Source organism: Hyaena hyaena, unplaced genomic scaffold (genome assembly GCF_003009895.1).
Source record: "Hyaena hyaena isolate Hyena2069 unplaced genomic scaffold, ASM300989v1 scaffold_343, whole genome shotgun sequence".
NCBI classification, from domain to species: Eukaryota; Metazoa; Chordata; class Mammalia; order Carnivora; family Hyaenidae; genus Hyaena; species Hyaena hyaena.
In genome coordinates, this window is record NW_024080975.1 from 1,761,734 (window position 1) to 1,788,409 (window position 26,676).

The following is a 26,676-nucleotide window of genomic DNA, read 5'->3' on the forward strand; positions in this document are numbered from 1 at the left end:
GCTCCTTGTGTCCTGTAGTCAAGCCATCTCGGGGCCACTTTCTTGACAGTTTGGCCGGACATGAAAGGAAACCAGGATGCTTGACGTCAGCCTTGGCTCCGTGAGGCCATGCTGGCGCGAGGCTTGGCGCAGATGCAGGCGGAGGCCGGGCATCCTCGGTCTGCCTCCCTTTGTCCGTGCTCGGCTTCGCGGCGACAGAGCCCAGCACACGCGGGTCGTCGGAGGGCCGCTGTGCGCTCCGAAGTCTTATCTGCCGGGCGTTTGCTCGGGAGGGTTTCTCTGCCTCTGTGAGCTTGTATTTCTTGGTTCTAGAAAAACAGATATGAACGGGGAAGGTCCGCTCGGCATTTTCCAAGTTAGAGTGTCTGCAGCACCCAGAGTCTGTATGGTGATTCCGGGTGACGCTGGGCAGTTTAAAAACTGAACGGTCCTGGTTTTTATCTGAAAGTCCTAGGTGGTGTGTGGGATCAGGCTTCAGCAGGTGGTAAGCTGTAAAAATGGGTTGACTTTAAGGACGGCGATCAGCGATGAGAGTGACAGAGGACATGGTCAGAAGTGAGGCTCGCAAGTGACGAAGATGTGGGTGCGGGAGACAGGGGGCCTTTCCGGACACCTCCGTCTCCACCTCTTCCACACGCTCGCTTCTGTTTCTCTGGTGTTTCGGTGGAGATAGTGGGCTCAGGCTTATCACTTGCCACTTTTATGGTAAAAACTAACATTAAAGTAAAGAGAGACACTCCCCACTCCCCGTCCACCAGGTCAACTACTTTTATAATTCTTGTTTCCAAATTCTCTTGGAGTCCCTATTCAGTTTCACGGTTTTGGCTGATTTTGGAAAAGAAAGAAAGAAAGGGGACATTTTAGGAGCAGAGTTGAAGTCTGAGTTTTCCAAGAAGGAGTAAACGTCCCAGCGGCCCAGCCACTGGCCCCTGTGCGCCCTCTGCCAGGCCAGCCACTGCCCCTTCCTGCGCCCACGCCTGCTCCTGACGGTCCTGACTTCCATCCGCTCTTCCACCTTCCCGCACTCAACTGTCAGCTCGCCGTGGGTCTTGCCGCTCTTCCCGGGGAAGTTTTTCATAGGCTCTGGGTGCAAACGGGAAGCTTTTGAGAGAAAAGGGCTATTTGGATGCCTGGCCATTCTTGAACGTTAACTGAGGAAACAGTCTGTGTTCCTTGAGGATGAGGTGTCTGACCTTCAACCCCCGCAGCCAGCAGGTGCACAAGTGGGGAAACTCCGTGGAGGGAGGGATCTTCCTGGAATGTTCTAGCACCTTGTTTCATCCTCCTGTAGACCCTGAGGGCTCAGCCCAGGTGTTGCTTCTGCACAGACAGGCTCTCACAGGCAAGTCCCTCTGTCTGCACTCCCGCGGCTCCCTGGACCTCTCCAGCACCGGCATGGCCGGGAATGGCCGGTTCACCGTCCGCCTTCCCAGCTCGGCCATCAGCTCTAGGAGGGCAGGGGCCGTGTCTGTCTCGGTCATCGCTGCGTTTTCCATGGTCGATGTTCACTGCATGTCACCAAGCAGATACACGTAGTCAGCCTTTCCTATGCTCTATTCTTTTGAACGCTTTGCATCAAGTGTTTCAAGGGCTGCCACTCACACATTGCTCTGAAGGGCCCCTCACGGCTCCTCAAGGAGCCCATTCTGGTTTTGGACTCCTCTGACTTCTAGACGTTGTTTCCGATCTTGGGCTACGTTCCACCTTGAGTAATGCCCACCTGTTACCTCTGACGCCAGTTCAACTCTGAATCAGGTCGGCTGCTCTCAGGCAAGAGCGTCTGCCCGTAGACCCGGGGAGGCTGAGGGGCCGCGCAGCAGCAGCTGGAGGCCCTCAGCACTCACGTTGGCCCCTTCCCAGCCTTGAGGTGACTTCTCCCCCCTTTGCACGGGGTTACTAAATCCCAAAGGCTGCCAACACAATGCCGAGGGACTCGTGGGATGGAGTTTCAGGAAAGAAATTTCCAGAGAGGTCTGGCAGATGCAGGCTGGGCGTGGATCCAGCCGCTGTCTTCCGCCGATGCTCTGGGGTTACGGGACGTCGGAGCGTGTGGAGTGCCTGGCCCTCAGAAGAGTATTCATCAGTAAACACACTTCACAGATGGGGAGCCTGAGGCCCAGAGGCGCCCCTGGAGCTGCACACTGATTTAGCGCGGCGAATCTCAGAGTAGCATTTACAGACCATGGGCAGTGGAATCACTTGCAGAGATGGTGAAACGTGGATGTTTTCGGGCTCCTGTCCAGGCCCTACAGAATCCAAATCTCCACGGACAAGGCCTGGGAACCTGCATTTTTAGCGGGACCTCCAGGTGACTCTCCTGGATCCTGTCCCCAAACTGGCCAGGACTGAGCATCCCATAAGTGTGTTTTGTCTGGTGGCATTATGTTGGTCTTCTCGGTGTGTGTATGTGTATATGTGTGTGTGTATCTATCTATCTATATATTTAAAGTTTATTTATTTTGAGAGAGATGGAGACAGTGCAAACTTTCGAGGGGCAGAGAGAGAGGGAGAGAGAGAATCCCAAGCGGGCCCCGCACTGCCAGCACAGAGCCCGACGCGGGACTTGAACTCCCGAACCGTGAGATCATGACCTGAGCCAAAACCAAAAGTCAGACACTTAACTGACTGAGCCACCCGGGCTCCCCTCGGTTTTTATATTTTAATGAGTTTTCTAAACGGTTTTTAGCCGAAAATCCTAGCTCAGGAAGTTTGCAGAAATAGCCTGTCGTGGTGCTTTAAATTTTTTTTTTTTTAATTAATATCCGACTTATATAAGAAGATTTCATTTAAAAAGTCTATACTTTTGACTTCTCTTAAAACATCAGAAAATGCAGCAATATCCCCCACGCACCTGCCGGGAGTTGTTGGAGTCGCGGGGTGGCCCCTGGGACAGGTCGTGTCTCCTGCCGTCCTGGGTCCCCCGCACTCTCTGCAGCTTCCCTGGCTGAGACTGGAGGGGTCGGCCCGTGCTGTCGCTCCCCGGCGGCGGCAGCCAGTGAGAGACGGCAGAGCGGGAGACAGGCCCCCAGCGCCGCGTGCGCCAGGGAGATGCTTGTGAGAGCTGTGCGGCTGCAGAGGCGAGTCCCTGATACGTCAGAGGCGCGCTCTGGGGAAGCGTGTGCCCGGGTTGAGGGGCTGCAGCCTGGCTCTCTGGCAGGGAGACAGTCCTCCTGGCAGATGGACTTGGGGCCTATGGGCTCTGTGGTTCACGCTGGAGTCCGAGAGACACCGTCCCTGGGTGTCTCTATCGCGTTTGTCACTGCGTTTCCTAGATCGTGTGTTCTTCCACCATTTTAAACTCAAATGTGCCTGAGGATGGGAAGCCTCCTCCGTGACCCGGTGTCTGTGGTCAGATTCTCCATCACTCTGACCTTCAGCTCGTCCTCGCTCCACAGTTTGCTCTCTGTGGTATCATCTCTCTCACCTTCTTTGGCTTTTATTCTCATCTTCTAATCACGGAGCTGGAAAAACATCTGAGGGCAAAGTATTGAAGTGGCACCTTCACAGCCTCTTGCTGCTGAGTCACGGTCAGATGTTGTGGGTGAGAGAAGACACTTTGGGCCACGGAATCGATCCTGGTAACTTCCCACAGCAGGAGAAAGACCTCCTATAGCCATGGACAGCTGCTGTATACACAGCCTAGCTCTTTCCTCCTCAATTGTTGCATGTTTTTTAGGATGAGCAAGAGAGTCTAAGAGCTGTTCTCTTTAAGTTCTTTGGCACCTGCGTCTCTGTGGTATTGAGAACGGACAGTAGTGGGTCACTTTAGAACATACCGAGGAAGCCGGATGTAATCCCGTGGCCACAGTCCTGCTGGGGGCTGAATAGGGGCGTGCCAATCCCCTTCCTCAGCTGACCCGACGTAGACTATGGAGCCAGCACCTTGGCACGGGGGGATGGGGTCTGCCCCAGAGGGCAAGTTGGGGGGGGGGAGGGTCACGTACTTTAACTGGTTTGGGCTGAATGGTGCAATGATCTACATCTCCAGTAATGGTAGAATGTCAAGGCCAGCGGTTCTGAAGTTTGACTGTTGTTAAAATGCTTTTAATTTTTACCCATAGACAGGTACCACCTGAACTATTATCATCTAGTGATTTCCTTTATATTTTTAAGTTTATTTATTTTGAGAGAGACAGAGACAGAGACAGCATGAGTAGGGGAGGGTCGGAGAGAGAATCCCAGGCAGGCTCGACAAGATCAGCATGAAGCCCGATGTGGGGCTCGATCTCCTGAAAGCATGAGATCATGACCTGAGCTGAAGTCAAGAGTTGGGAGCTTAACTGACTGGGCCCCCCAGGCGCTCCTTCCTTAGTGTTTTTCTTTAAATTTTACTCACTTGGATTTAATAGAAATAGAAACGACCTCACTCCCATGAACTGAAAACCAGTAATAATTCTCATGAAGGGAGACCCCGGCTTGGGCATCGTTGCACGCCGAGGGCTGTACATCTGTGACGCGGCGTTTCTCTGCTAACTCGGGGATTAGTGGTCATTACTCAGGCTCGGATGGCTGTGCTCCTTGCCGCAGCCGGACAGCCGAGGACCATTGAGAAGGACACAGCTTCTCGCGCTGCGATTTGCCTTGCGCGAAGGCGTGTCTCTGTGCTAAAATTCTCTTGGACAAAGTGTCCAAGACCCTTGGGAGTGGAATGTCCAACTCTTAAAAATACGGGGGTCAAAAATGTCATTTTAAGCAGCACTCTGCTGGAATGGGGGGACACAGATGACATTTAGTGTCCTGCACAGAAGCAGAGTTTGGGACCCGAGGTGGCAGCCTTGCTGGGCGTGTGTCACGTGAGCCAGAGAGGCCCCCCCCCCTGCTGTTAGGGAGTCTCACTCTGTCCCCGGCCTGTGCTTTGGGGAAGCACCTGGCAGCTGTCCCCCCCATCGAGGACAGGAGAGGCCGCTTGCTTGTGTCCTCTCCTGCACCGCGGCCGCTGTGGGAAAACCCGCTTAGGACCCGAGGAACGCCTTACTCGAGGGGGAGGCGGGGGTCTGTCTGCACACGCACACCAGGGAGACTGTTCCCCGGGAGCTCCCGCTTCCAGAACGGAGGGAAGCCCTTGAGGCCCCCCGGTCTGTGTGTACCGAGATGGGAGTCACCCGAGACCAGAGCTTAGCCCTTGGGTGACATTGGCGGCTCTGGATTTGGATGCCTTGTTTCCCGTTCCAGAACATTCTGGAGCCTGCCCTTAGGGCTCAGCATAATTGCCATGCAGCTGTGTTCTCAGCTGGCTCCTAGGCCGACAGGGTGCAGATAAACCACTCTCTGCTCCTGTCACAGTCTCACGAGGGCCACGGCCACTCTGCCAAGTACACCGGAGGTCTGCTTGTCCCACCGCACCTGCCACGGCCGCTCTGGTGTCCTCTCGAACCTCTCCCCAGGGGGCGGGTCAGGAAGGCAGGAGGAGCCGGGCTCAGCTCCTCATGGTGGCCTCTGGGGGCACCGCAGGGTCAGGAAGGCAATGTCAGCTGAAGACTGGAAAGCAGGAGAAACTCAGCTCAAGGAGGGAGTTGATTGGCTCAGGGAGTGAACGGCTTCAGTGAGATTGTGTGTGGTCAGCTCTTGGCATGCGGTACACACCCCCAGCCGAGCAACGTGAAACACACTGGGTGTCACTTTTCCCGGTTCCGTGGGCTGACCGGGCTCAAGGCGCTGCTGCCAGACCGTGGCCAGTCCGGGCATCACCCAGGGCTCACCTAAGACAGTTCCTTCCTTCTGGCTCTGATGCCCCTGTCCCCGCGTGTGCCCGCGTGTGCCCGCGTGTCCCCGCGTGTCTCCTCGTGTGCCCGCGTGTGCCCGTGTGTCCCTGTGTGTCTCCTCGTGTGCCCGCGTGTCCCCTCATGTGCCCGCGAGTCCCCGCGTGTGCCTGCGGTCTCTCCCCAGCTGCACGGCCCGGACCCTCGCGGCTCATGCCTCTGAGAGGCACAGAGCAGAAGCTGCTGGACACTTGGGGACTGCAGCTGGGCCTTGGCCAGTGTCCCCTCGGTTGTCCCCTGCGGGTCAGAGGGCAGGTGGGGAAATTGGCCCTGGGTGCTGGGGGACAGTGTCGGGGTCACGGGGCACGAACAGACGGGATGGCCCATACTGCGGGTATCGCTGAAAATCAGGTTGGTCTCAGGCCGGGGCCAGGGGCTCAGGTCCTCTCTTCAGAAACAGGCTTCTCTGTGCACCGACTCTTCTCAAGGAGGCACAGCAGCGTGACACAGGGCCAGCCCAGAGCTGCCGGGCGTGGCCCGGAGGGGGCCTGGGGGGTGCAGTCAGTCCCCCCCAGGCTGGCTCTCCCAAGGGACACAGCTGCGCTGTGGCCAGGGAAGGGCTGCTCCTCTGCCTGGAAAGACCCCTTGCCCCGCTCCCCTCCCCCAGCCAGCTGCCATCCCGCCCCCCACAGAGACGCAGAGGGGACAGCATGCGCACCTGGACTCCCCCCTTGGACCAGGACTTTGCTGTGCACTGTCTTCTTCTTGGAATTCCCGCGCATCCGTTTGGTCTCACCTAGCGGGTGAGTGGGGGGGGGGCTGTCGGGAGCGCGCGCGGTCTCCGAGGGAGGGAGGTGACTATAGGTGCAGACCCCGAGCTGCGCCGCCCGGTTCAAGTCACTCGCTGTGCGGCCGCACACGAGCTACTCAGCCCGTCTGTGCTTCGATTGTCTTACCTATAAATCGGGGACACCAGTGACCGCAGTGACCCCTACCTCACAGGGCCGTAGGGAGGGCTCACAGTTAATACGTGTGCAAGTCTTAGCAGAGTTCTCTTTGCTCCCAGATAAATGCTGATGATCCTGCTTTTCTTTACAACGTAGTAAGGAAATTGGTTTCTTGACCATTAAATGCGTTACATGTATCTTCCCCCTAGAATGCCATTTGTCTTTTGTCTTTGTTCTGGCAAATTATTTGCCTTGCAGGATTTTATATTTCTGCGCTCGGATGTGTCCGTCTTTTCTTGTGGGATCAGGATGGCATTTGCTTTTCTTTTTTTTCTGTGTGTTGTCGAGAAAGCCCTTTTTCTCATTGTATCTTTTTGGGTAGATGAGGATGTAATTCTCGTACGAAGAAAGAAGTGTGGAATCAAGTTGTCAATTATTGTACTTCTTTTCCACTCAGATTGTTTCTTCTTCGTGTTAATGGCCCAGGACTGGGAAACAGAGATCCTCAGGGCGCTGGGATTAGTGGCTCCTGGAAACTGATATTTAAATATAAAGCTATCGCCCAGATAGAAGCAATTATCATGCAGGTTAAATTAACCGAATGAGACGCTTGCTCATGGGCACTGCCGCCCGCCTTCCATCGGCCCTTACATAACACCAAACCGACGTCTCCTTTTTCTTTTTTTTCTGGGGCAGAAAGGCATTTGGCTGAGGCGGGATCGAATAAGAGGGATTTCTAAATGCGGCAAAGAGTTTGGAAAAAATTAACTTCCGTGAATCCTCTGGGATCTTGTTTCGTAACAAGAATTTCACAATGTATGTGCAAGTGAGCTCGTGAAGGGGGTTGTGTCTGCGAGCGGGGAGGCCGGGTCTGTGCTGGACTCTGTTGTGGCCGCAGCGCCTGGCGGGCGGAAGCAACGGCCGGGCCCCCAATGCGGTGGGTCCCCAGGGGGTCCTGGGGCCGCACCCGCTGCCGAGCTGCCTTCCATCCGGAGCCCCGTCCTCACGGCCTACAAGGTGCGGCGTGCCCTCCTCAACAACCTTGAGAGCACAGCCCCGGGGACCTGCGTTCTACTCCAACTCCTCAGAGGTCAGGAAAGGTCCAGGCCCCGGCCATCATTTTAACGTTCCTCTTAGATTTAAAAAATTGGAGAAGTTCCAAACCAGGGTTATAAAATGATGCCATGTTTTAACATGCTTACGTTAATCATATTAGGGCCTTGAGTCCATACAAGTACGATTGTCACAAGAGAGTTGACCAACTCGTAACAAATGTGTCAATTCACAAGGCGTTGCAGTAAAGACGGTTGGTGATGGCACACACGTTTATGTTTGATGACAAACGTCTTTAATTCAGTGGCTCTCAGGCTGTGCCCATAATCTCACTTGAAGATAAGGGCCAAAGTCTAAATTAGGTGCCATTTGTATAAAAAGGCCCAGGACAAATGGCCCTCCACCTCTGCCCTTCCACCCCGGAGTCCAGGGGCCTGTTTTGATCAACCCTGGGCACCATCCTGTCCCGCCCGGGCCAGACTGGGAGGGAGGAGGCCGCTGGGGTTACTTCCTGCTCTGCACACAGTCCACGCAGGTTGTCAGCTCAGCACGCACACGTGTGCTCCCGTTCTCTCCCTCTCCGTCTGTCTCTGTCTCCCGCTCTCTCACACAGGCGCACAGGTTACCCATATGCAAGGAACTCCTCACCCCAACAGCTAGACTTGTTCTCAGGTGACACGCAGCCACCACTGACCCTGCTCGGTCATAGTAGCCTCTGAGCACAGACCGTGTAGCGCAGGCGGTATGATGTGGGGCCAGCTCGGGACTGACAAAGACTCTACCTGCGATCTGGGTGTTTTGAAGGAAAGTTTAGCGGCCACGCCCTCCTTGGGCCCCACTCCGTTTCTTTGTTGGAAATAACAATCGTCGATGTGAAAGCCCTTAAAAGTGGGCTTCCCCTTTGATGAGAAAGTCCGCACTAGGGATTTATCCCAAAGGCATATAATCTTAGCTGTACAAGGGTTAGCTGCCAGTTCTGTCTGGAAAATAAAAACTTGAAGGAGACCGTGCAATACAGATTTAGAGGTAACACCGTGCAGACAGAGAGCAGGATGACCTGAGGCTGCATGGACTCTGGAGGAAGTCCATGGGGATGCAGTAAGTTTTTTAAAGATGTGGGTTATAAGCCAGTACATGTGAGCTGGTTCCTTTCTTTGTAAAAGTAGAGAAGGTGTTAAAAGGATTTACTGTGAAGATGCTTCTGGACAAAGAAGAGGGATAAGAACAGATTGTGTAGTTTTTATATTTGGGGGCTTTGGGGTTACAAGGCTGGAGCTTGGCTCTAACCTTAATGCTGGCTGGTGACCTGGGGCAAGCTGGCCTCAGTGTCTTCATTTCATGATGGGGTGATAACAGGGTTTTCATAATATTTAAGGAGAGAATTCTCGGAAGACTCTTGGAAAAGTGTCTGGTACTTAGAGAGCTTTTGCTAAATATAGCCTATTATTATCCTATTTCTGAATTTCTATTTTTTAAAAAATTTTTAATTAAAAAAAAATTATTTCTGAGAGAGAGAGAGACAGCGTGAGCAAGAGAGGGTCAGAGAGAGAGGGAGGCACAGAATCTGAAGACAGGCTCCAGGCTCTGAGCCATCAGCACAGAGCCAGACGCAGGGCTCGAACCCATGAACCATGAGATCATGATGGACGTTCAACCGACTGAGCCACCCAGGCACCCCCCTGACTTTCTAGAATGAGGGGGAAAAAAAGGCTTTTCAAACGAAAAGTAAGAAGCTGCTTCTGAGACAGTCCTTCTGCTGTCAGTCCTGACCCGGGGTCTCTCCTTCCCTCAGGGGTCACATTTTCGTTCTTCTGGAAGACGCAGGGAGAGCAGTCCAGGCCGATCCCTTCTGCTTACGGGGGACAGGTCGTTTCTGAAGGGTTCAAGGTCTGCTCCAGCGGCGGCAAGGGCTCCGTGGAGCTATACACGCGGGAGAACGCCAAGACGTGGGAGGCCACCTTCAGCCCGCCAGGTAAGGGCACCTTGGCCTCCGCTTGGCGTGAGAAGACGCTGGGGCACCCGGGCCCTGCCTCAGTCGTCTGCTGCCCCGGCCTCAGCCTCTGCATCCCCGGGGGGAAAGTGCTGACCTGACCTGCCCCGAGGTCAAGGAGGTCAAGGTCCGGGGGAGATGAAACGCGATACTGCCGGTGGGTAGTGTGATTCCTGCTCCCGTTTCTCCTTCTTCCCCCTCCCCTGCCCCCTCATCACCCCCTCCTCTTCCTCCCGCCTCTTCTCTTGTCCCCCTCCCCCTCCCCTCCTCCCCCTCCCCCTCCCCCTCCCCTCCTTCTTTCTAGGGGTATAGACTTGGCAGTGTTTATTTAGAATGTGATGTGAAGATTTTTTGGACAAGTGGCTGAAGACCGGGGAGGAGGGGCATCTTCAGGGAGGGCAGGAGCTGGGGCCATGGTGGGGGGTGCTCTGGGGCAAACGGAGAGCAGCCCGGAGGGCCCTGCAGACGTGGGGGAGTTCGCAGGTGGGTGCTGCGGGCCGGCGCGGCTCTGTCCGGAGATCCCTGCTTTCTCTGTGCTCTGTGGGGTGAGGTGGGGTCATGCGCTGGGCACAAGTCAGGGGTGCGGGGTGGGAAGCTCGGGGAGCAGAGGGTCTGAAGTGGACCCTGGACAAGGCAGAGGTGACCAGGGCCCCGGAAGTGTTGGGGTGACGTTGAGGGGAGCCCAGTCCAGGCTGGGGACTAAGAGGGAACCACGGCGGGGGAGGGGGGCTGGCAGAGCGAAGGCCTCCAGTAGGAGGTACCTTGGAGAAACTTAAAAGGAAAATTCATTTTCTGGCCCATTTAAAGGAGGCTGTGTGTCTCGGTTGTAAAAGACCTGGAGCCAGACGGGCGGGTCAAAGCCCTCCCTGTGCCGGGCTACCTGTGAGAGTCGGGGAGCCCTGCCCACCCACTCACAGCACGCCTGAACCCCGCTTCCATAAGAGGTCTGGGAGAATCTCACCTACTTGTGTTCTCTGACCCCAGGCCAGGATTCTCCGCCTCCCCTGCCCCCAGATGGAAATACCGTACCTTGTTCACGGCTCTTATCACCTTCTGCCCAAGGTCAGGTTCTTATGTAAGAGTCTTATCCCCATGATGCTTGGGGCTGACACTGTACGGGGCACCTAGTAGGTTTCCACAACATATTTTAAGGTAAAGTCTACTGAACTCTGTTTTTCCACCCAGGGAAATGGGGAGAGTTGTAAACATTTCTGCCTGGCAATACACTATTTATTTGTTCCTTGAAGAAAGCTGTTATTTTTGCTTTAAATTCAAGGACAATAATACTTTGGACCCATTTAGGCTCTTCCAGAGACTCAAGATTAATAAAGTTGCATAATCCTGAGCAAGAAAGTCCTAAGTAATTGCTGATTGATTGGTGTGTGTGTGTATATATACATACACATATGTGTGTGTATATATACATTTAAATATATATATTTTATTTTATGTTTTATCATGGTAAGTGTGTTCTTTAATCCCCATCACAGATTTCCCCCACCCCTCCACCCATCCCCCCTCTGGTGACCATCAGTTTGTTCTCTACAGTTAAAAGTCTATTTCTTGGACTGTTTCTCTTTTTCCCCTTTGCTTGTTTCTTAAATTCCACATATGTGTGAAATCACATGGTATTTGTCTTTCTCTGACTTACTTCACTTAGCAGAATACTCAATAGCTCCATCCATGTCATTGCAAATGGCAAGATTTCATTCTTTCTTATGGCTGAGTACATACACCACTTCTTTAACCATTCATCAGTCAATGGATGCTTGTGCCATTTCCATAATTTGGCTGTTGTAGATAGTATTTTTGTATTCTTTGGGAAAATACCAAGCAGTACAATTGCTGCATTGTAGGGTGGTTCAGTTTTTAACTTTCTGAAGAGCCTCCATACTCTTTTTCTGAGTGGCTGCACTAATTTGCATTCCCATCAACAGTGCACGAGGGTTCATTTTTCTCTACATCCTCACCAACACCGGTCACTTCTTATGTTTTTTAGTTTAGCCATTCTGACAGGAGTGAGGTGGTATCTCATTATGGTTTTGATCTGTGTTTCCCTGATGATGAATGATGTTGAGCATCTTCCCATGTGTCTATTGGCCATCTGGATATCTTCTTTGGGGAAGTGTCTGTTCGCATCCACTGCCCACGTTTAAAGTAGATTATCTGGTTTTTGGGTGTTGAGCTGTATCAGTTCATTATAGATTTTGGATACTAGCCCTTTATCAGAGATGTCATTTGCAAATATCTTCTCCCATTCAATGGGTTGTCTTTGAGTTTTGTTGATTGTTTCCTTCACTGTGCAGAAGCTTTTATTTTGATGAGGTCCCAATAGCTTATTGCTGGGTGATTTAAGATGATGCCTGGCTCAAGATGATACGTGTCCTTTAAAGGGATGTCTTATTTCTTCCAGAATTAAGCCCATGAGACAACCTAACACAATACTTGAAAAACAAAGTGGGACCCTTTGTGCGATAAGCTGCCACCAAAGTCTGATGAACATTCTTCTTATTGGTGACTGTGGTTTTCATGCCAGAGAGAATGAGCCCAGAGGGTGGCCCTGATATCAGGATGCCACTGTGTTTATTAGTGTTACATGTACCAGATCAGAACAGAGGTGGATACCAACTGCCCTGGGCTGAGTCACGCCCCCAGATAGGTTCTATTGTCCAACAGGCTTTATTGACCCGCACTATGAGGCCATGGGCAGGACTAAAAAAATTGTTTTTTGAACAAGTTACGACCATTAGGTATTATTTCATTTTATTTTAAAATAGCAAAGGACCTCATTTAAAATAGCAAAGGGTCTCTCTGGACTGCTTCTGGAATTTGGGGGATGGGGATAACTTTTTCCTTGTGTTTCAAAGGACTGAGAAAACTTAGATCTGTATTATGAAGGACTCGGCAAGGGTAACAGTGACTAATCATCGCAGAAAGGATGTGCTTAGCAACTGGGCAACTTGTGCTTCCCACATCAGCAGAACAGTGATCTTTGCTCTTTCCAGGTCCCTACTGGACTCATGTTCTGTTTACATGGAAATCCAAGGAGGGTCTGAAAGTCTACGTCAATGGGACCTTGAGCACTTCCGACCCAAGTGGCAAAGTGTCCCATGCCTACGGGGAGCCCAGCGTCAACCTCGTGATTGGGTCCGAGCAGGACCAGACCAAGCGTTATGAGGTCGGAGCTTTCGATGAGTTCATCATCTGGGAACGGGCCCTGACCCCGGACGAGATTGCGATGTACTTCACAGCTGCTATTGGTCAGTGGGCACGGGGGTGGGCTCGGGCCAGCTCTGCCCATCTCTGGGAGGACAGGGCTCCTTCTATCTGCCTCCCTTACTAGCATTTCTCGCTCCACGCTCTCCTGAGGTGGCTGTCTGCACTGCAGGCTATGAGGCATCCTAATGAACCTCATAAATACAGCCATTTCCCTAGAACACCTATTCCCTAGGATGAAGGAATTGGCACCTTAATGGAGATACACTGAGATGAATATTCTGTGGGTCATCAAGGGGTTTCCAGGTGTATGTGGTGGATATTACAGATACCTTTGGGAACAGATATTGTGGCTCCATTAGTGCATCTGATCAACAAATGTTTACCAGGTGCTACCTGCATGCCAGACTTATGGGTCCTCAGGGACAGGTGGCCTGGGTTCAATCTTCACTCAACCCCAACGAGCTGTGGGACGTGGGAAGTCACATTTTTTTTGCTGAGGTAGAATTCATGTAACATAAACTTAACCATTTTAAGGCATATGATCTAGTGGTACTTCCTATGTTCACTGCATTATGCAGCCATCCCCTCTGGTTTCAAGTGTCATCACCCCAAAAGGAAATCCAGGAGCCACAAGCTTGTGCTCCCCTGTTCCCCTTCCAGAACCTCAGCCCCCGCTGGTCCACTCAGTCTCTACAAATTTCCCTCTTCTGGGTCTTCCAACTACATGCAATCATGTAACATGGGACATTTTGTATCTCACTCTTCCCAAATTACCGTGTTCTCCTTTGTAAATGGATGGAAACAGTGCTGCTCACGTCCCAGAGGTGGGGGGCTGTGGAGACACAGCGTGACAGGTGCCAGGCACCAGCACCGTGCCTGCACGTGGCAGGGTTTCACAACATTTTTGCTGATTTAAGATTAATATTTACTCCCTCCATTCTGTTTTCATTGTGTTAACAAGTAAATGCCCCGGTTCTTTAACATGAACTAATCTGCCAGAAAATGACAGTCACTCATAAACATTTGTTGGTTGGCCACTGCGTGGACACCAGAGCAGCAGGGACAGGTCAGGACTGCCCACTCCCTCAGGTTCTGACAGTGAGTCTCTCAGCTGTTAGGACCCTGTGATTATATGATAGGAAACACAACTGAAGTAACTTACGCCAAGGGCGGGGGGGGTGGGGGAGTGGGGAATCTCCCACAATGCAACCAACAGGAGAAGACTTGCTTCAGGACTGGTTTGCTCTAGGTGCTCCCATGTGTCACCCGGAATCTGTGTTTGACTCTGCTTCCTTCTGGTGGTGCCATTATGGCTGCCATTCCCTCCGAGGTTCCTCCCCCATCCACGTAGAAGGCGAGGAGCTTCTCTCTTCTGTCACCTCTTTTAGCAGGACTGGCCAGGAGTCTCATCTGACCAGACTGATCCATGTGTTTCCCAGGAGCCCGGGACTGTGGCTGGGGGTGTGGAATGTGCTAACTGCCTTAGCCCTGGGACACAGTCCACCCCTGACATGGCAGTGGGGTCAGCTCCTCCAAAATGCAGAGAAGGGACTCCCTGAAGATGACTGTGGCTGCTGGTCTCGAGAGCAGGGCCTGGCCGCTGTGTATGCAGAAAGTCTGTGTCCCCTGCAGCCTTTGACACTCGCATTTTTTCACTGAGAAAGTGGAATTCATTCCTGTCACACAAGTGACAGGACAAAATATGTCCTTTGAAAGAAAGAAGGATATCAATCATCTGCATTTTATAGCTTAAGATTTGGAGATTTGTCACTTTGAGACCAAGATGTCACCTGTATTTGTGTTACGGAAAGCCTCACACAAATCCTGCTTTCTCGATACTTTACTGGAAAGAGGTGTTGCTGTTTCTGGTTCTTGTGGCTGTCCCAGCAAACCCTCGTCCCCAGGACAGCCCAGGGCTCAGGGATAGGGTGCATCAGCCCCACGCATGGCACAGCCTTTCAGGTCACCTCACCCTGTGCCCCGTGAAGGTTGTGGTTGATTTTGGGGGGGCATTCAGGAGACATGTTGCATTAACAGCTACGTATCCCAGGGAGTGCACCCATGCACCTTTGCTGAACCAGAACTAAACCCATCAGAGCCCCGTATCGCTTGGGTACTTCGTTCTGGAGACAGGTCACATGACATAAAGCACATATAGAGAAAATGACCCAAAGTCCCCTGGACTGCCCCGTGTGAGTTGGTCCACCAGAGCCAGGGCCACGCCAGCTGTGTGTGGACAGACATCTGGGCTGAGGTCCAGCCTGCTCTCACACCAGGCCCGGGGCCCTGCTGTGTCTGGTCTGTAGGAGGAGGCAGAACCTGGTCTTTGCATAAAGACCCTGTCTGCACACCAAGGGTGTACCCAAAGCAGGCATTTCCCTGGGTGACCTGCCCAGAGGGGGTGTCCCCTTCTAATCCATTAGCCAGAGCAGGCCAGATGGGGTGACCTTTTCTAACTCATACAGAGGCAGAGGGCGGATCATCGATCACCTGGTCAGCTTGGCACCCAGTGCCACAACGGATGGCCACCCTTTCCACACAGAATCAGAGGAAGTAGAGGCTGTGTTCAGAGTTGTATGGTTTCCGAGGATATATTCTGTATGCTGGAAACACACCCACATAATCCAATGCCTGCAAAACAAGTGCCCCTTGGGACCAGAGACTGATACAGGACACAGAAGAGTCTCATTTCTCCTCATGGCCTTGCAGGGTCATCGACGGTGACAGTGGGCAGGGTTGCCGGGCTGATCCTTACCGTCCTGCATTTTACTTTGTGGACTCACAAGAGTTACACGTGAATTGGATGGGGCTCCTCTGTAACTACTTGGCACTTGAGGAACGAATGTCACTCTGACTTGGAGAACCTAGTGTTCTCTAGTCCTCTGGGCAGTGTCTCTCCTTCAGCACCTTGTCCCCAGCTACTCAGCCCCACCTCAACCCAAGGGGCCAGTTACTACTGGAGCTAACCAGGGATGATGAGGTCATTTCCTTAGATCACTCCAAGCAACCTTGAGAGATTTTTCTGGAAATGAGGTAGAGTGTCTAGTTAGTCTGTGTTCTTACCAGGAAATGCTAAGACTCGAAATAGCTGGTGGAGAACAGGAAGAAAAGAGCAAACATGGCTTATCTTTGGTGTTGGATGTCTTCATTATTTGTAATTAACCAAATGGAAAGGAGTAACCAGAATCCTCAGGGTCGAGAGGGCTCAGGAGGATAGTCTGCCTCACCGCTTTGTTTATTTGTCTTGCGTCGTCCATCTGGGAGGGAGGGCCTGACTGGATGGATGGTCTGTCTTAGCCCAGAGATTAGCAGCACTCTGTATTTTATCTCCAACTAGTCCAGGTGCAATTGAAGGCTATTTTTTTGGTTCTGTATTTATTTGAAATCGGTAAAAGTTTACATAAAATCATCTTTGTATATGACGATGTGCATGAAGGGTGTTCAAAAGCAATTTGAAATATAAATAGAAAAGTAACGTGGCCTGGGAAAATCCATACAATCTACCCACTAAGCTAATTTATTAGCCCTTTATCTGTCCAACAGCATTCCTGCTCAACATTCTCAGGCTGTCGTAGGCGGGTCTGAAGCTGGAGTTTTGAATAAAGACAGGCCTTTCTTAGGTTGGAAGAGTGACCATGTTTCAGCCCTTAATTAAGTGTTATTGGTTTTTTTTTTTTTTTTTTTTTTTCCAGGAAAGCATGCTTTGTTATCTTCGACACCACCAAGCTTCTTCATGACGCCCCCAGCCAACACTGTGGTGAGCATACATATTGATCTCGGCCCCCTTCTTACTGAAGCCTTTCAGCTTAGACTGTATGCCAGGACTGAATTCCAGAAGACGGTCTGGCTCTCTCTTGCTGGCAGTGTAGTGTCTGGGAAGGAGTCATCCCTGAAGGAGAAGCTCACTTTGGCACTAACTCTGGATTCTCAGCTGACTGAAGGGAAAGTCCTCTGCTTCTTGTGGCCTGTGGCCAAAGGGGTCGAAAGGAAGTAAACCAGACACCCGGGGACACAAACACACAGACCGTCTTCTGGGCAGGCGGCACAGTGAGCGGCGAGCAGGGGGCTGTGCGCAGATGCATGCCTTCTCTTTGTGCCCCTTGTCCCGTTGTTTCCGGAGATCAGTCCACTCAGAAACACTCCGCTCTGGAAGTAGAATTTGTAATCATGTCACTTACCTTACTTGGGAGCTTTAAGGGGACAGTGAGGGCACAGACTCTTGCACCATCTGTGTGGGTACAAATTCCCGTTGTTCCACATGCATTTCTGGGTCAGCCTCTGTGCTTGGTTTCAGCTCTCAAATGGGTGGGTCTTTCCTGAGGTTATTAGTACATGTCATAGTCATAGAAGTGTCTGGTAATGGGGCAGGAGAAGTACCATCGTCACAGGGCTTTAAGAGGTACACGGCCTGGAGCACAAACTGAACTTCAGTAGGACTTCTTGGCTGGCATCCCCAGCCCGACCTCACACCTCTGATTCCTTTTAGCTGCCCACCAATGCCTACCGTCCTATCATAACCAACTTGACAGAGGAGAGAAAAAACTTCCAGAGTCCAAGAACTGGATTGAGTTACCTGCGAAATGTGTCCCTCAACTTACCCAGTAAGCCTCTCTCACAGGAAACTGCGCTGAACCTCACCAAGGTAAAGCTATCTCGTTTCTGTCCCTGGCAGATCAGAGCAGGCAAACTGCCAGATCCAGACACACGGGCGTGTTTTGTTTGACCTGCACAGACTTAGAGAAGAAAAGTCATGAGCTCCTACGTAAAAGTCTGGGTTACAGACTTCTCACGAACACCCAGATGGGGTGACCCCCTCCAGCCAGCTCTGCCCAGCTCGCTGGGGCCTCCCTCAGCTCACACTCAGCTCTTCACCTCCCCTTCCCACGTCTGCACCACCTGGCTGCTGACCATCTGGCTGTGCAACCCTGCTGCTCCCATGGCAGCACCGGAAGGGTGGGGCTGGGTCTCAGCAGATGCGGCCATGGGGCAACAGACTTCAGTCTGCACACCGGGTGTGATGTGCATGTCGGTGGGAATTCCCCAGTTATGTAAAGCACGCAGTGAAGCGCCATTTATGGGATGGAACCAAGGTGCTTTTCACTCTCCTCCAAATACTCTGCAGGTCAAGGTAGAGGCTGATCCCTGGCTCTTGCGGACTTAACTTCCATTTCAGCCCTGGGGCTCTTGGCCGAGTGGGTTTCCCCTGGTGACTGCAGTGTAAGGGCCCGGAGCAGGGTCCAAAGGGCTGACTGCAGGCTTGCATTTCCCTCCGCGGCTGCTTGCCCAGTGCCCTGGTCACGCTGGTCATCTGCGATATGGGGGCGACCGCAGGGTACTCGGCTTGGGGGCCCCACATGGGCTCCTGAGAGCGGAGAACAGGGTCTGTCACTGGTTGAGTGTTTCGTCAGAGTTCTTCGTCCTCCTTGGCCTGCGGGCTGAAGGCCGACCTGGAGAGGCTCGGGACACTTGGGCGTCCTCAAGTGGGGGCAGGGGCGAGGGCTGACTCCTCCGCTGCTCTGGGCCCCGGGGTCCTGGCGCCTGCCCCATGTCCCCGGGCCAGGCACCCACCCTCTGCCAGGCTCTACCAGGCCATCCCGCCTGCCGGGCCGCCCGGGGCTAGCGGCACGCAGGGCTTCCACACAGGGGTGCGGGAGTGCTCCGCCCTCGGCTCCAGTGCTCCGGTCTTCCCGCGCAGAGGGGTTCCGGGCGGCGGCGCAGTTCCCCACACACTCCACCTCGTTTCCCACAGGCTAGGGGAGCTCCATACCCCACGCCTCACACCACTTCGGTCAGTCCCTGACAGAGAGGGAAACGCTTTCCCAGTGTTCCCCCGGTCAGCTCTCCCCTCACAGCTCATTGGGCAGAACCCGGTCACATGACCACAACCTGGCCAATCACTGGCCAAGGAGAGCAGGCGGGGTGTGATGGCTCAGCCAATCTTAAGGAGACGGAGGCGGGACCAAAGTGCTGTGCTTGCGCACTTCGCGCTCCCCTGCAGCAGCCCTGGGGTGGAAGAAAGGGTTCCCAGGGGGCGTGGGCTGCGCGCGGTGTGGGGGGCATCCTCTGGGGCGTACTTCCGGTGGAATGTGGAATCCGATGCAGGCTTACACAGGTCATTTTGAGGCTTGGTGATTTTGTCTTTCCCTGCGACTCCCCCTCCGGGCCACCTGACAGGTGGGGATGGCAATTCGGCCCTGGACTGCTCGGGGAGGAGTGGAGGCAGCGGCTCATCCGCAGGGGTGGGAGCCGCCTCGGAGCCGCCTGAGTTTAGTCTGTAGGGCAGCTGCTGCTTTTGCGAGGGAAGCCACATACCTGGATCCTTAAAGTGGAAAATCATCCAATTTTTAAGAAGTGGATAGCTAACGGACATTTAAAAGCAGTCATTTGCGGATGTGTGAGGCAGAGTCAGCCTGTGGGCTCTCGATTTGGGACCTTTGGTGTGGGACCCAGTGGAGAGACCTGTCTGGGCATTCTGCAGACGAATCCTGCAGATTTGCCCCAAACCCCACCCATCCCTGACTGGGTAAGAAGTAAAAATCCTTGGCATCCATTATCCCTTTTTCCATGATGTCCTGGCTTCTCACGGCTAGCCCTGGGACAGGAAAATGAGAAGTCATTTCCTGTGCTGGGTGATAAGGGGGCCATTAGCCACATCTGGCTGTGGAGTACTTGAACTGTGGCTAATTCAAATTGAGATGTGCCCTAATTTTAAAATACGGCCTGGATTTCTAAAACTTAGAACAAAGAAACTAATGTAAAATATTGAATTCATAATTTTTATATTAAGTGCATGTGGAAATGCTATGTTAGGTATATAGATATGGGAGTAAGTAAAATATATTCTGAAAATTAATTTCAACTGTTGCCTTTTTACTTTTTAAAATATGGCTACTAAAAGATTTAAAAGTTGAAATGTGGCTTGTATTATATGTTTATTCCGCCAAACTGCTCTAGATAGAATAGGAGTTGGCAAATTGTAGCCCTTGGGCCAAATCTGGTCTGTTGCTTGTTTTGGTAATAAAGTTTTATTGGAACATGTTCATTCAGTTTTGTGTTGTCCGTGGCCCCATTTGTACTACAACGGTAGGGTTGAGTGTGACAAAATTGTACTTAGGGCTTAATTGCTTTACTAGGTGATCTTTAAAAACATAAAAGTGCCAACTCCTGTTCTAGATTATAAATTCTAGGATACAAGCTAAGTGGTGTCATTTTGTCTGCCTTTAGGCATTCTTAGAAACCATGGGAGAGGTTCTTCAACTGCCCAGTTGGATTGATGTGTCGGAGGTAAGACAAAAAACATTTGATCTTCAAAATGTACAATGTGTCTTCCTAGAAGTGGTGTAATTATGGCTCAATTCACATCCCTAAGAGAAATGATACATCTCTCAGTCCTGCAATCTGGGACATTAGAGCTCAGACCAGATATACAACTGATTTGAAGTGCCTTGTCTTCTGCATGGCTCAAGAGTTGTGTGAGTGTCAATAATGTGTCACTGTCCTCAACACCGAGCAGGGAGAGGGTTACTTGGTTGACCTTTGTTTATCATTTTTAATAGACACCTTTGCTTTATCATTTTTACCATTACATTTTTCTTAAATGGTAATAAAAACATGCTTTATATTTAAAGATCATTAGAGCAATGGAAATAAGTGGAACATGTGGCAATATGTACTTCATGATAAGTGTAAAAACCAAAAAAGCTTCTCTTTTTCTCTGAACTCCAGATAATTAGAAAAGAGAATGGAATATTTTTTTCTTTTTAAAAGTAACTTCATTGATTTTACTGTTTAATAAAACAAGTTAATAAGTTGTAGAGAAGGTAGAAACTGCAGATGATAAGAAATATATAAATGAACAGTCACCTGAAGTCCTACGGCAGACCATGACCCTGAGCATTGTTGCATACACCCTTCCGTCTAGCTTACATTTCACTCACGTGTGTGTATATTCCGCAAATACATTGGATGTGTGCTTCAATCTGGTTGTCCTTAACTATGTCTGGGCCGTTTCCAATGACAGTAGGTATATCAGTCAGGCTGGGCGAGGCTGTGCTGCAGTAACAAAGAGACCCCTGCCTCCCAGTGGCGTAGCACCATTGAAACTTTTCACTGATGCAAAGTCTGAAGTGGGCCTGAGGAGCCCTTTTGCAGTCTGGTGACCTGGGGTCCTGGCTCTGTCCATTTTCTGATGCCACGGTCTTGACATGGGCCCTGCAAGGTTGCCTAGCAGGATGGAGGACTCATAACCGCGTAGCAGGGCCACACCCACACTGGTGTAGTGTTAAAGTGCTCATTCTCCTGAATCCCTATAACGTTTAATAAATATTTGCCAGTTGGCAGCAGAAATGTTATTAATGGGATTGCTATAGGATTTGCATTTGATGAACTTTTTATTTGAACAGTTTCAAACAGAAGGTTGGATTTAACACTGGCAAAGGGAGGGCAAAAAAAGGATCCTGCATTTAAGATTGATATAATCTTACCTAGAAACCTTTTTTAAAAGGCACAGCCCTCCAGCGTTCACAACCTCCAGGGGACTCTGCACAGGGGGAAAACCCTGGGAAATGGCCAGTGGAGGACCTGAGTAGGCCTCTTTTCTCAGCAGCACTTTAAAGTGACTTTTTCTGAATGCCCTGCCATGAAATGTAAACAGTCCTGAAGCTGTTCAGACTTAGGCAGACTCGACTGTGCAGTGGAGGGAACGTATGACTCAGCCGATGCCCATCAGGCTGCAGGCCAGGAACCCAGGTCTCCGTGTGTCCCCCGTGCCTGGCCGATGGAAATCAGGCCATGTACATGAAAGAATGTCTAAACTTGGCTTCCCTGTTCTATTTCCAGCTCATTAGGTTCTCAGGGAGCATGTATCTGTGAGAGAAGGCTGAGGATGCTTAGCAGACAGATGGTTTTCAGAAAGAGAGGAGCACGATGGCAGACGGGAACAGCTACCACATACCTGGGGGGCCGAGAGGCCCTGTCCCTGGTAGATGTGTGTCTCACGATAAGGGACAGTCAGCCCAGTGTGGGCTGTCTGCAGAGATATGGGGTGGCTAGGAGGGACCCCTGCCTTCTTGGGGGCAGTGAGCATTGGGGTACTCTCTGCTTCGGGGCCACAGGATGAGTGAGGAGGACTCTGGCAGGAAAGGGATGCACCGGGAAGGTCACCCAGACAGGATCTAGGGAGCTGGCATCTCTAAAGCATCCCTCCCCTGCATGGATGGGGCCGCTCAGAGATTGGCTGAGGTTCTTAGTGAGTTCAGGGTGCAGGTCAGACCGGGTCTCTGGCACCTGGGTCTAAGCCCTGGAGCCGATGGCCTGGGTGACCCGGGCGTCTGTGCTGCGCGGGCTCGGCTGGGTGTTCGCCAGCAAGAGGGGTAGTGGCCTGGCGCCTACCCGTCTGGTCATCGAGAGGTCCGGCCTGGCCTGCAGTAGCCTCCGCAGATGCGGGGTGCTCTTCTCCTGGACGGGGCACCGGCGGAGCCAGTGCGAGCGGGACCCTGCACGCTTGGCGAGTGTGCCTCGGAGGGGGGGTTCGTGCCGGTTCTGTTTGCTCAGTTCCTTCACGTCGTGTCGTTTGCAGCACAACGCCGTCGTGCTGGGCTTGATAGAGACTGTCGACATTGTCATGGGCCACATCTCTTTCAACCTGCACGCCAGTGAGCCTCAGGTCACCATCATCGGCTCCTCCTCCATGGCAGGTAGGTGTCGGCCCAGGGCCAGACGCTGCGGCTGGTGCGGGCAGAGGCACGGGGGGTGCGGGCGGAGGCACGGGGGCCGCGGGTGGGACACCGGCCTCTGGGGTTGGTGCTGATGGCCCTGCAGCCTCCTGCACACGCTCACGTACGCACAGACACATCTGCATAAGTACACATCCACACTTGCACAGATGCACGCACAGTGCACACACACAGGAAAACAGGTGCACACATGTGCACGCAAACGCGCGTGCGCTGGTACACACACAGCGTGTAAACACATGGGCACAGGCGCATGCACAGCGTATACACGCACAAGGATAAGTCCACAGACAGCATTTACACATACGTGCAGGTGTGCATAGACATGCGCACAGACGTAGCACAACGCCTGTCAGCCCAGACAGACCTCGCTGCTTTTCTCAACTATGTCCCCCTTACACAAAATTACAGGAGGGTGAGTGAGGGTGGGAGGAGAGTGAGATCGGGGCGCGTGTGCTTAGGCATCATATGGACCCAAAGCTACGTTAGCATTTGGCGGTGACGTGGGGGCCACTGATCTTGTGTGACGGTCGTCTGTGCTTGGAACGGGAGTTTAAAAGGCACAGGTCCTTTGAGCGCCTGTGGAATAAAAGGTGCAGAATCAGGTTTCCAAGAGCCAGCTGCAGGCTTGGCCTACGTCTGCTTTTCCAAGATAATCCCAGCGGAGTCCCACACGCGCTGACTTCCTGGCTCTTCCGTCTGACAAGTCTTTGTCTAGGGAGCACTGCACCGCTCACAGCCCACCACTCACGCCCCACCACTCACGCTCCACAACTCACAGCCCACCACTCACACCCCACCGCTCACACCACACTGCTCACGCTGCACAACTCACACCCCACCACTCACACCCCACGACTCACACCCCACGACTCACACTCCACCGCTCACACCCCACCGCTCACACCGCACCACTCACACTCCACTGCTCACGCTGCACCGCTCATACCACACCGTTCACACTGCACTGCTCACACCAAAATGCTCCCACCGCAATGCTTGTACCACCCTGCTCACCTCCACCACAGTAGTCAATCTCTGGAATGGAAACCTAATTAGCCATGTAGGATAGTTGTAGTGGGCATTTGTTGGCCAAGATAGCTGTCTCCGTGCAATGACACATTTGCCTGATGGCTTGAAGGCCAGCGTTTCACGGGGTCCCCCAGAGTGCAGTGAGGAGCAGCCCTCCCCTCCGCATGGGGGGAGGGTCTCATTGCATAACTGAGTGCCATGGTGACTGAGGCCCGGAGAGAAGGAGGGGGTCACCTCAGGCCACGAGGCCCCCACAGCGTGTGGCCGGATGGACACGTTAGCCACATAGTCGAAATTACTTTCCCTGGACTCTTATTTTTTCAGGTCGTCATTTTCTAGAGGTAATTATACAACCCAGGGGAGCATGTTTCATTTACAAAAAGCAGAAGCAGATGGGGTTTTACAGCCCAGTTTCCTGCGCTGTGGAGCTTACTGACTGTGGCTTCCTGTCTTTGGCTTGTTCTCAGAGTTCTCTGTGGCCAAACTCCTACCCGAGACCATAAATTCCTCCCACTACCGCTTCCCAGCCCAGGGCCAGAGCTACATCAAGGTTCCCCACGAGGCTTTCCGCAGCCAAGGTGAGTGCAGCTGCGGGGCCCAGGGGCAGGGTGGCGGTGAGGGGCTCTGCCTGTCCTCATTCTTCCAGATGTTACCTGGCCAGGCACCGCCCTCAGACCTGCTCCGTCTTCCTGCAGGAAGGCGTGAGGGATGTCTGCGTGGTCACTGGCATCTGAGGGCTCGCTCCAGTGTGCGCGTTACCACGGACGCCCCACGTGCCAGTGGCCAACAGGACACGTCCACCCGGAGGATGCGAAGGGGGAGGTGGGGCCGGGACACCGCACCTCAAGCGGGGCCTTCTGCCTTCGCGGACTCTAGCGTTTCTGGCGAGTCCAGCTTCCCCCTGAGAGCTGCGGCATCCGTCTGTCTGTAGTTGACTCAGGGGAGGACCAGGGAGTCCTTGTCACAGTTGCATCCACAGCTGAAGGGTCACAAAGTTTCTGCTCAGACTCAGGGCAAATTCCAGCATGAAGGTCCCTCACTTTCTCCCCCCTCGCAGGAGCTGCCCCTTGGGGTTTGGGTGTGAGGGTCGGCGCCGTGCGTCGCTGGGCAAGTGGGTTCGGCTGGGGGCTTTGTCACTGGGAAGGTTGACAGGTGTCTGCGACCCTCTGCTTTTCCCCAGCCTGGACCACCATCGTGGGCCTTCTCTACCACACAATGCACAATTACTTGGACAACATCCAGCCAGCCAAGACCAAGTAAGTCCCTCAGGGTCACCCAGTATGGAGAGGGCAGGGGGTGGGTGTGTGCCTGTTTGTTGGGTGGCTGGCAGCTGTGACACCCCAACCTCCCCGCCATCACAGGCACACACAGTATTGCCTTGGAGGACACTGGGGGTTGGGTGGGCCCTGCGCAGGCAGGCTGAGAGTACAGCGGTTAGGCCACCATATCTGCCCTGCCTGGAATGACCTGTGTGACCATGGGCGAGTGACCCAACTGCCTGAGCCCCAGCCGCCACTTCTGTTGAGTGGGAGGACAGTGGCGCATGTCACTGATGGATATATCCATCAGTCAGGATATATTAGATACGTTGCCTTAGGCAGAAGGTGGGGAGACTGGGGGCTCATGAGGCTAAGGCGGCTTCGAGCATGGTTGGATCCAGGGACCCAGGGGATGCCTTACACCTGGTCTTTCCATGTCCTGTGTTCTGTGTTGGCTCACATCTAGGGAGGCCACTACCTAAGAGCACAGCTGGCTCCAGTAGTTCAGGGGGACCTTTGGGTTCCGAGGTCTCCAAAGGAGAAGAGCCTTTCCAGAACGTGTTCATGGAAACTCAGGAAGGGCTGTGATTGGCCCGTTTGGGTCATGTGCCCATCCTGGCTCCTCCAATCATTGTGGCCCAAGCATCTTGCTCTTTCATTGGCCAGGTCTGTTCACATGACCCTGTGGAAATCCAGGGTGGGCTGTGAGTGGGCCGTTTGGGTCCTGGGCCTATTTTGTCCCTTCCACTCACGGTAGTTGGAGCATCCTATACTCTCATTGGCTAGCTCTGTTCACATGACCCTGTGGAAACTCAGGGAGGACGTGATTGGCCCATTCGGGTCCTGGGCCTCCCCTGGCCGCCCCATTGTGGTGGCTGGAGCCCTCGGCTCTCTCGCTGGCAGTGTCTGCTCCTGTGGGGATGGGTCACCCCTCTCAGACCGCAGGGAGAGGCTGCCTCCTCCGGGGCGAGGGGAGAAGAGAGTCTATTCGTCCCCTTTCATGGGGTCCCCCTCACCCCAGCTTGGTGAGCCGCCACTTGGCTCCCTTGCGTCCCTCCTCACCCTGGAAGCTGTGGGTCCTCTCTGCCGCCCTGCGGGGTGGGCTGCTGATGCCGGCACTGCAGCCAGCGGTGTGAACCCCGGTAATGGGAAGCAGGCAGCTATTCAAACAGCCTCCGGGTAAGGGGGGGAGGCTGACGAAGACCTTGTACGAGCAAAGGTAGCTGAGCCCCGGCGTCCTGTGTTCCGGGACGCTCTTTTCCCACCGCCTGGATGGACATAGCGTTTGGGGAGGGGGTGGCCTGGGGGAGAAGACAGCCATGATTTTGCTCTGGATCTGGGTCCCTTCACTCTGGGAAAGCCTGCAGTTGGACGAGTTTCCTTATAACTAAGGAAAGGGGACCTGTCACTCTTTGTTTTTAAATGTTTACATGTTTATTTTTGAGAGAGAGAGACAAATAGTGGGAGGGAGGGGCAGAGAGTGGGGGAGACAGAATCTGAAGCAGGCTCCAGGCCCTGAGCCTTTGTCACAGAGCCTGACTCGGGGCTCATGCTCACCGACCAGAGGATCGTGACCTGAGTCAAAGTCAGATGCTCACCCCACTGAGCCCCCCAGGCATCTGGGACCTGCCACTCTGTGTGTGTGAGTTCCAGAAATCTTCAGGAGAGCCGTTAAAGGAAAGTTCCATCACTTTTCCTCAGAAAGATGCCCTCCCACCTGTTTGGGGGATATTTCTCCAAATC

The 26,676-nt window shown here is 53.0% G+C and overlaps 1 protein-coding gene and 1 long non-coding RNA gene across 3 annotated transcripts in view; one reads left to right on the forward strand and one right to left on the reverse strand.

The window, feature by feature from the left end:
- ADGRD1 (adhesion G protein-coupled receptor D1) overlaps positions 1 to 26,676 on the forward strand; it is a 122,335-nt gene that overhangs the window by 16,364 nt on the left and 79,295 nt on the right. Inside the window, exons 6-13 of the mRNA XM_039249578.1 lie at positions 9,492 to 9,671; positions 12,695 to 12,949; positions 16,601 to 16,665; positions 17,395 to 17,550; positions 20,133 to 20,192; positions 22,486 to 22,603; positions 24,142 to 24,252; positions 24,855 to 24,930. Coding sequence (XP_039105509.1) covers positions 9,492 to 9,671; positions 12,695 to 12,949; positions 16,601 to 16,665; positions 17,395 to 17,550; positions 20,133 to 20,192; positions 22,486 to 22,603; positions 24,142 to 24,252; positions 24,855 to 24,930 — 1,021 coding nt within the window. The remainder of the gene's footprint in view (positions 1 to 9,491; positions 9,672 to 12,694; positions 12,950 to 16,600; positions 16,666 to 17,394; positions 17,551 to 20,132; positions 20,193 to 22,485; positions 22,604 to 24,141; positions 24,253 to 24,854; positions 24,931 to 26,676) is intronic.
- Positions 22,492 to 25,462, reverse strand: LOC120243447. 2 transcript variants are annotated; one of them, XR_005531323.1, is made up of 4 exons: positions 25,412 to 25,462; positions 24,328 to 24,653; positions 23,117 to 23,221; positions 22,492 to 22,551 (listed from the first exon to the last, which is right to left on the reverse strand). It is a non-coding gene; the product is annotated as an uncharacterized LOC120243447 (long non-coding RNA). The 2 variants fall into 2 exon arrangements; XR_005531324.1 differs by having other exon boundaries at positions 25,355 to 25,451.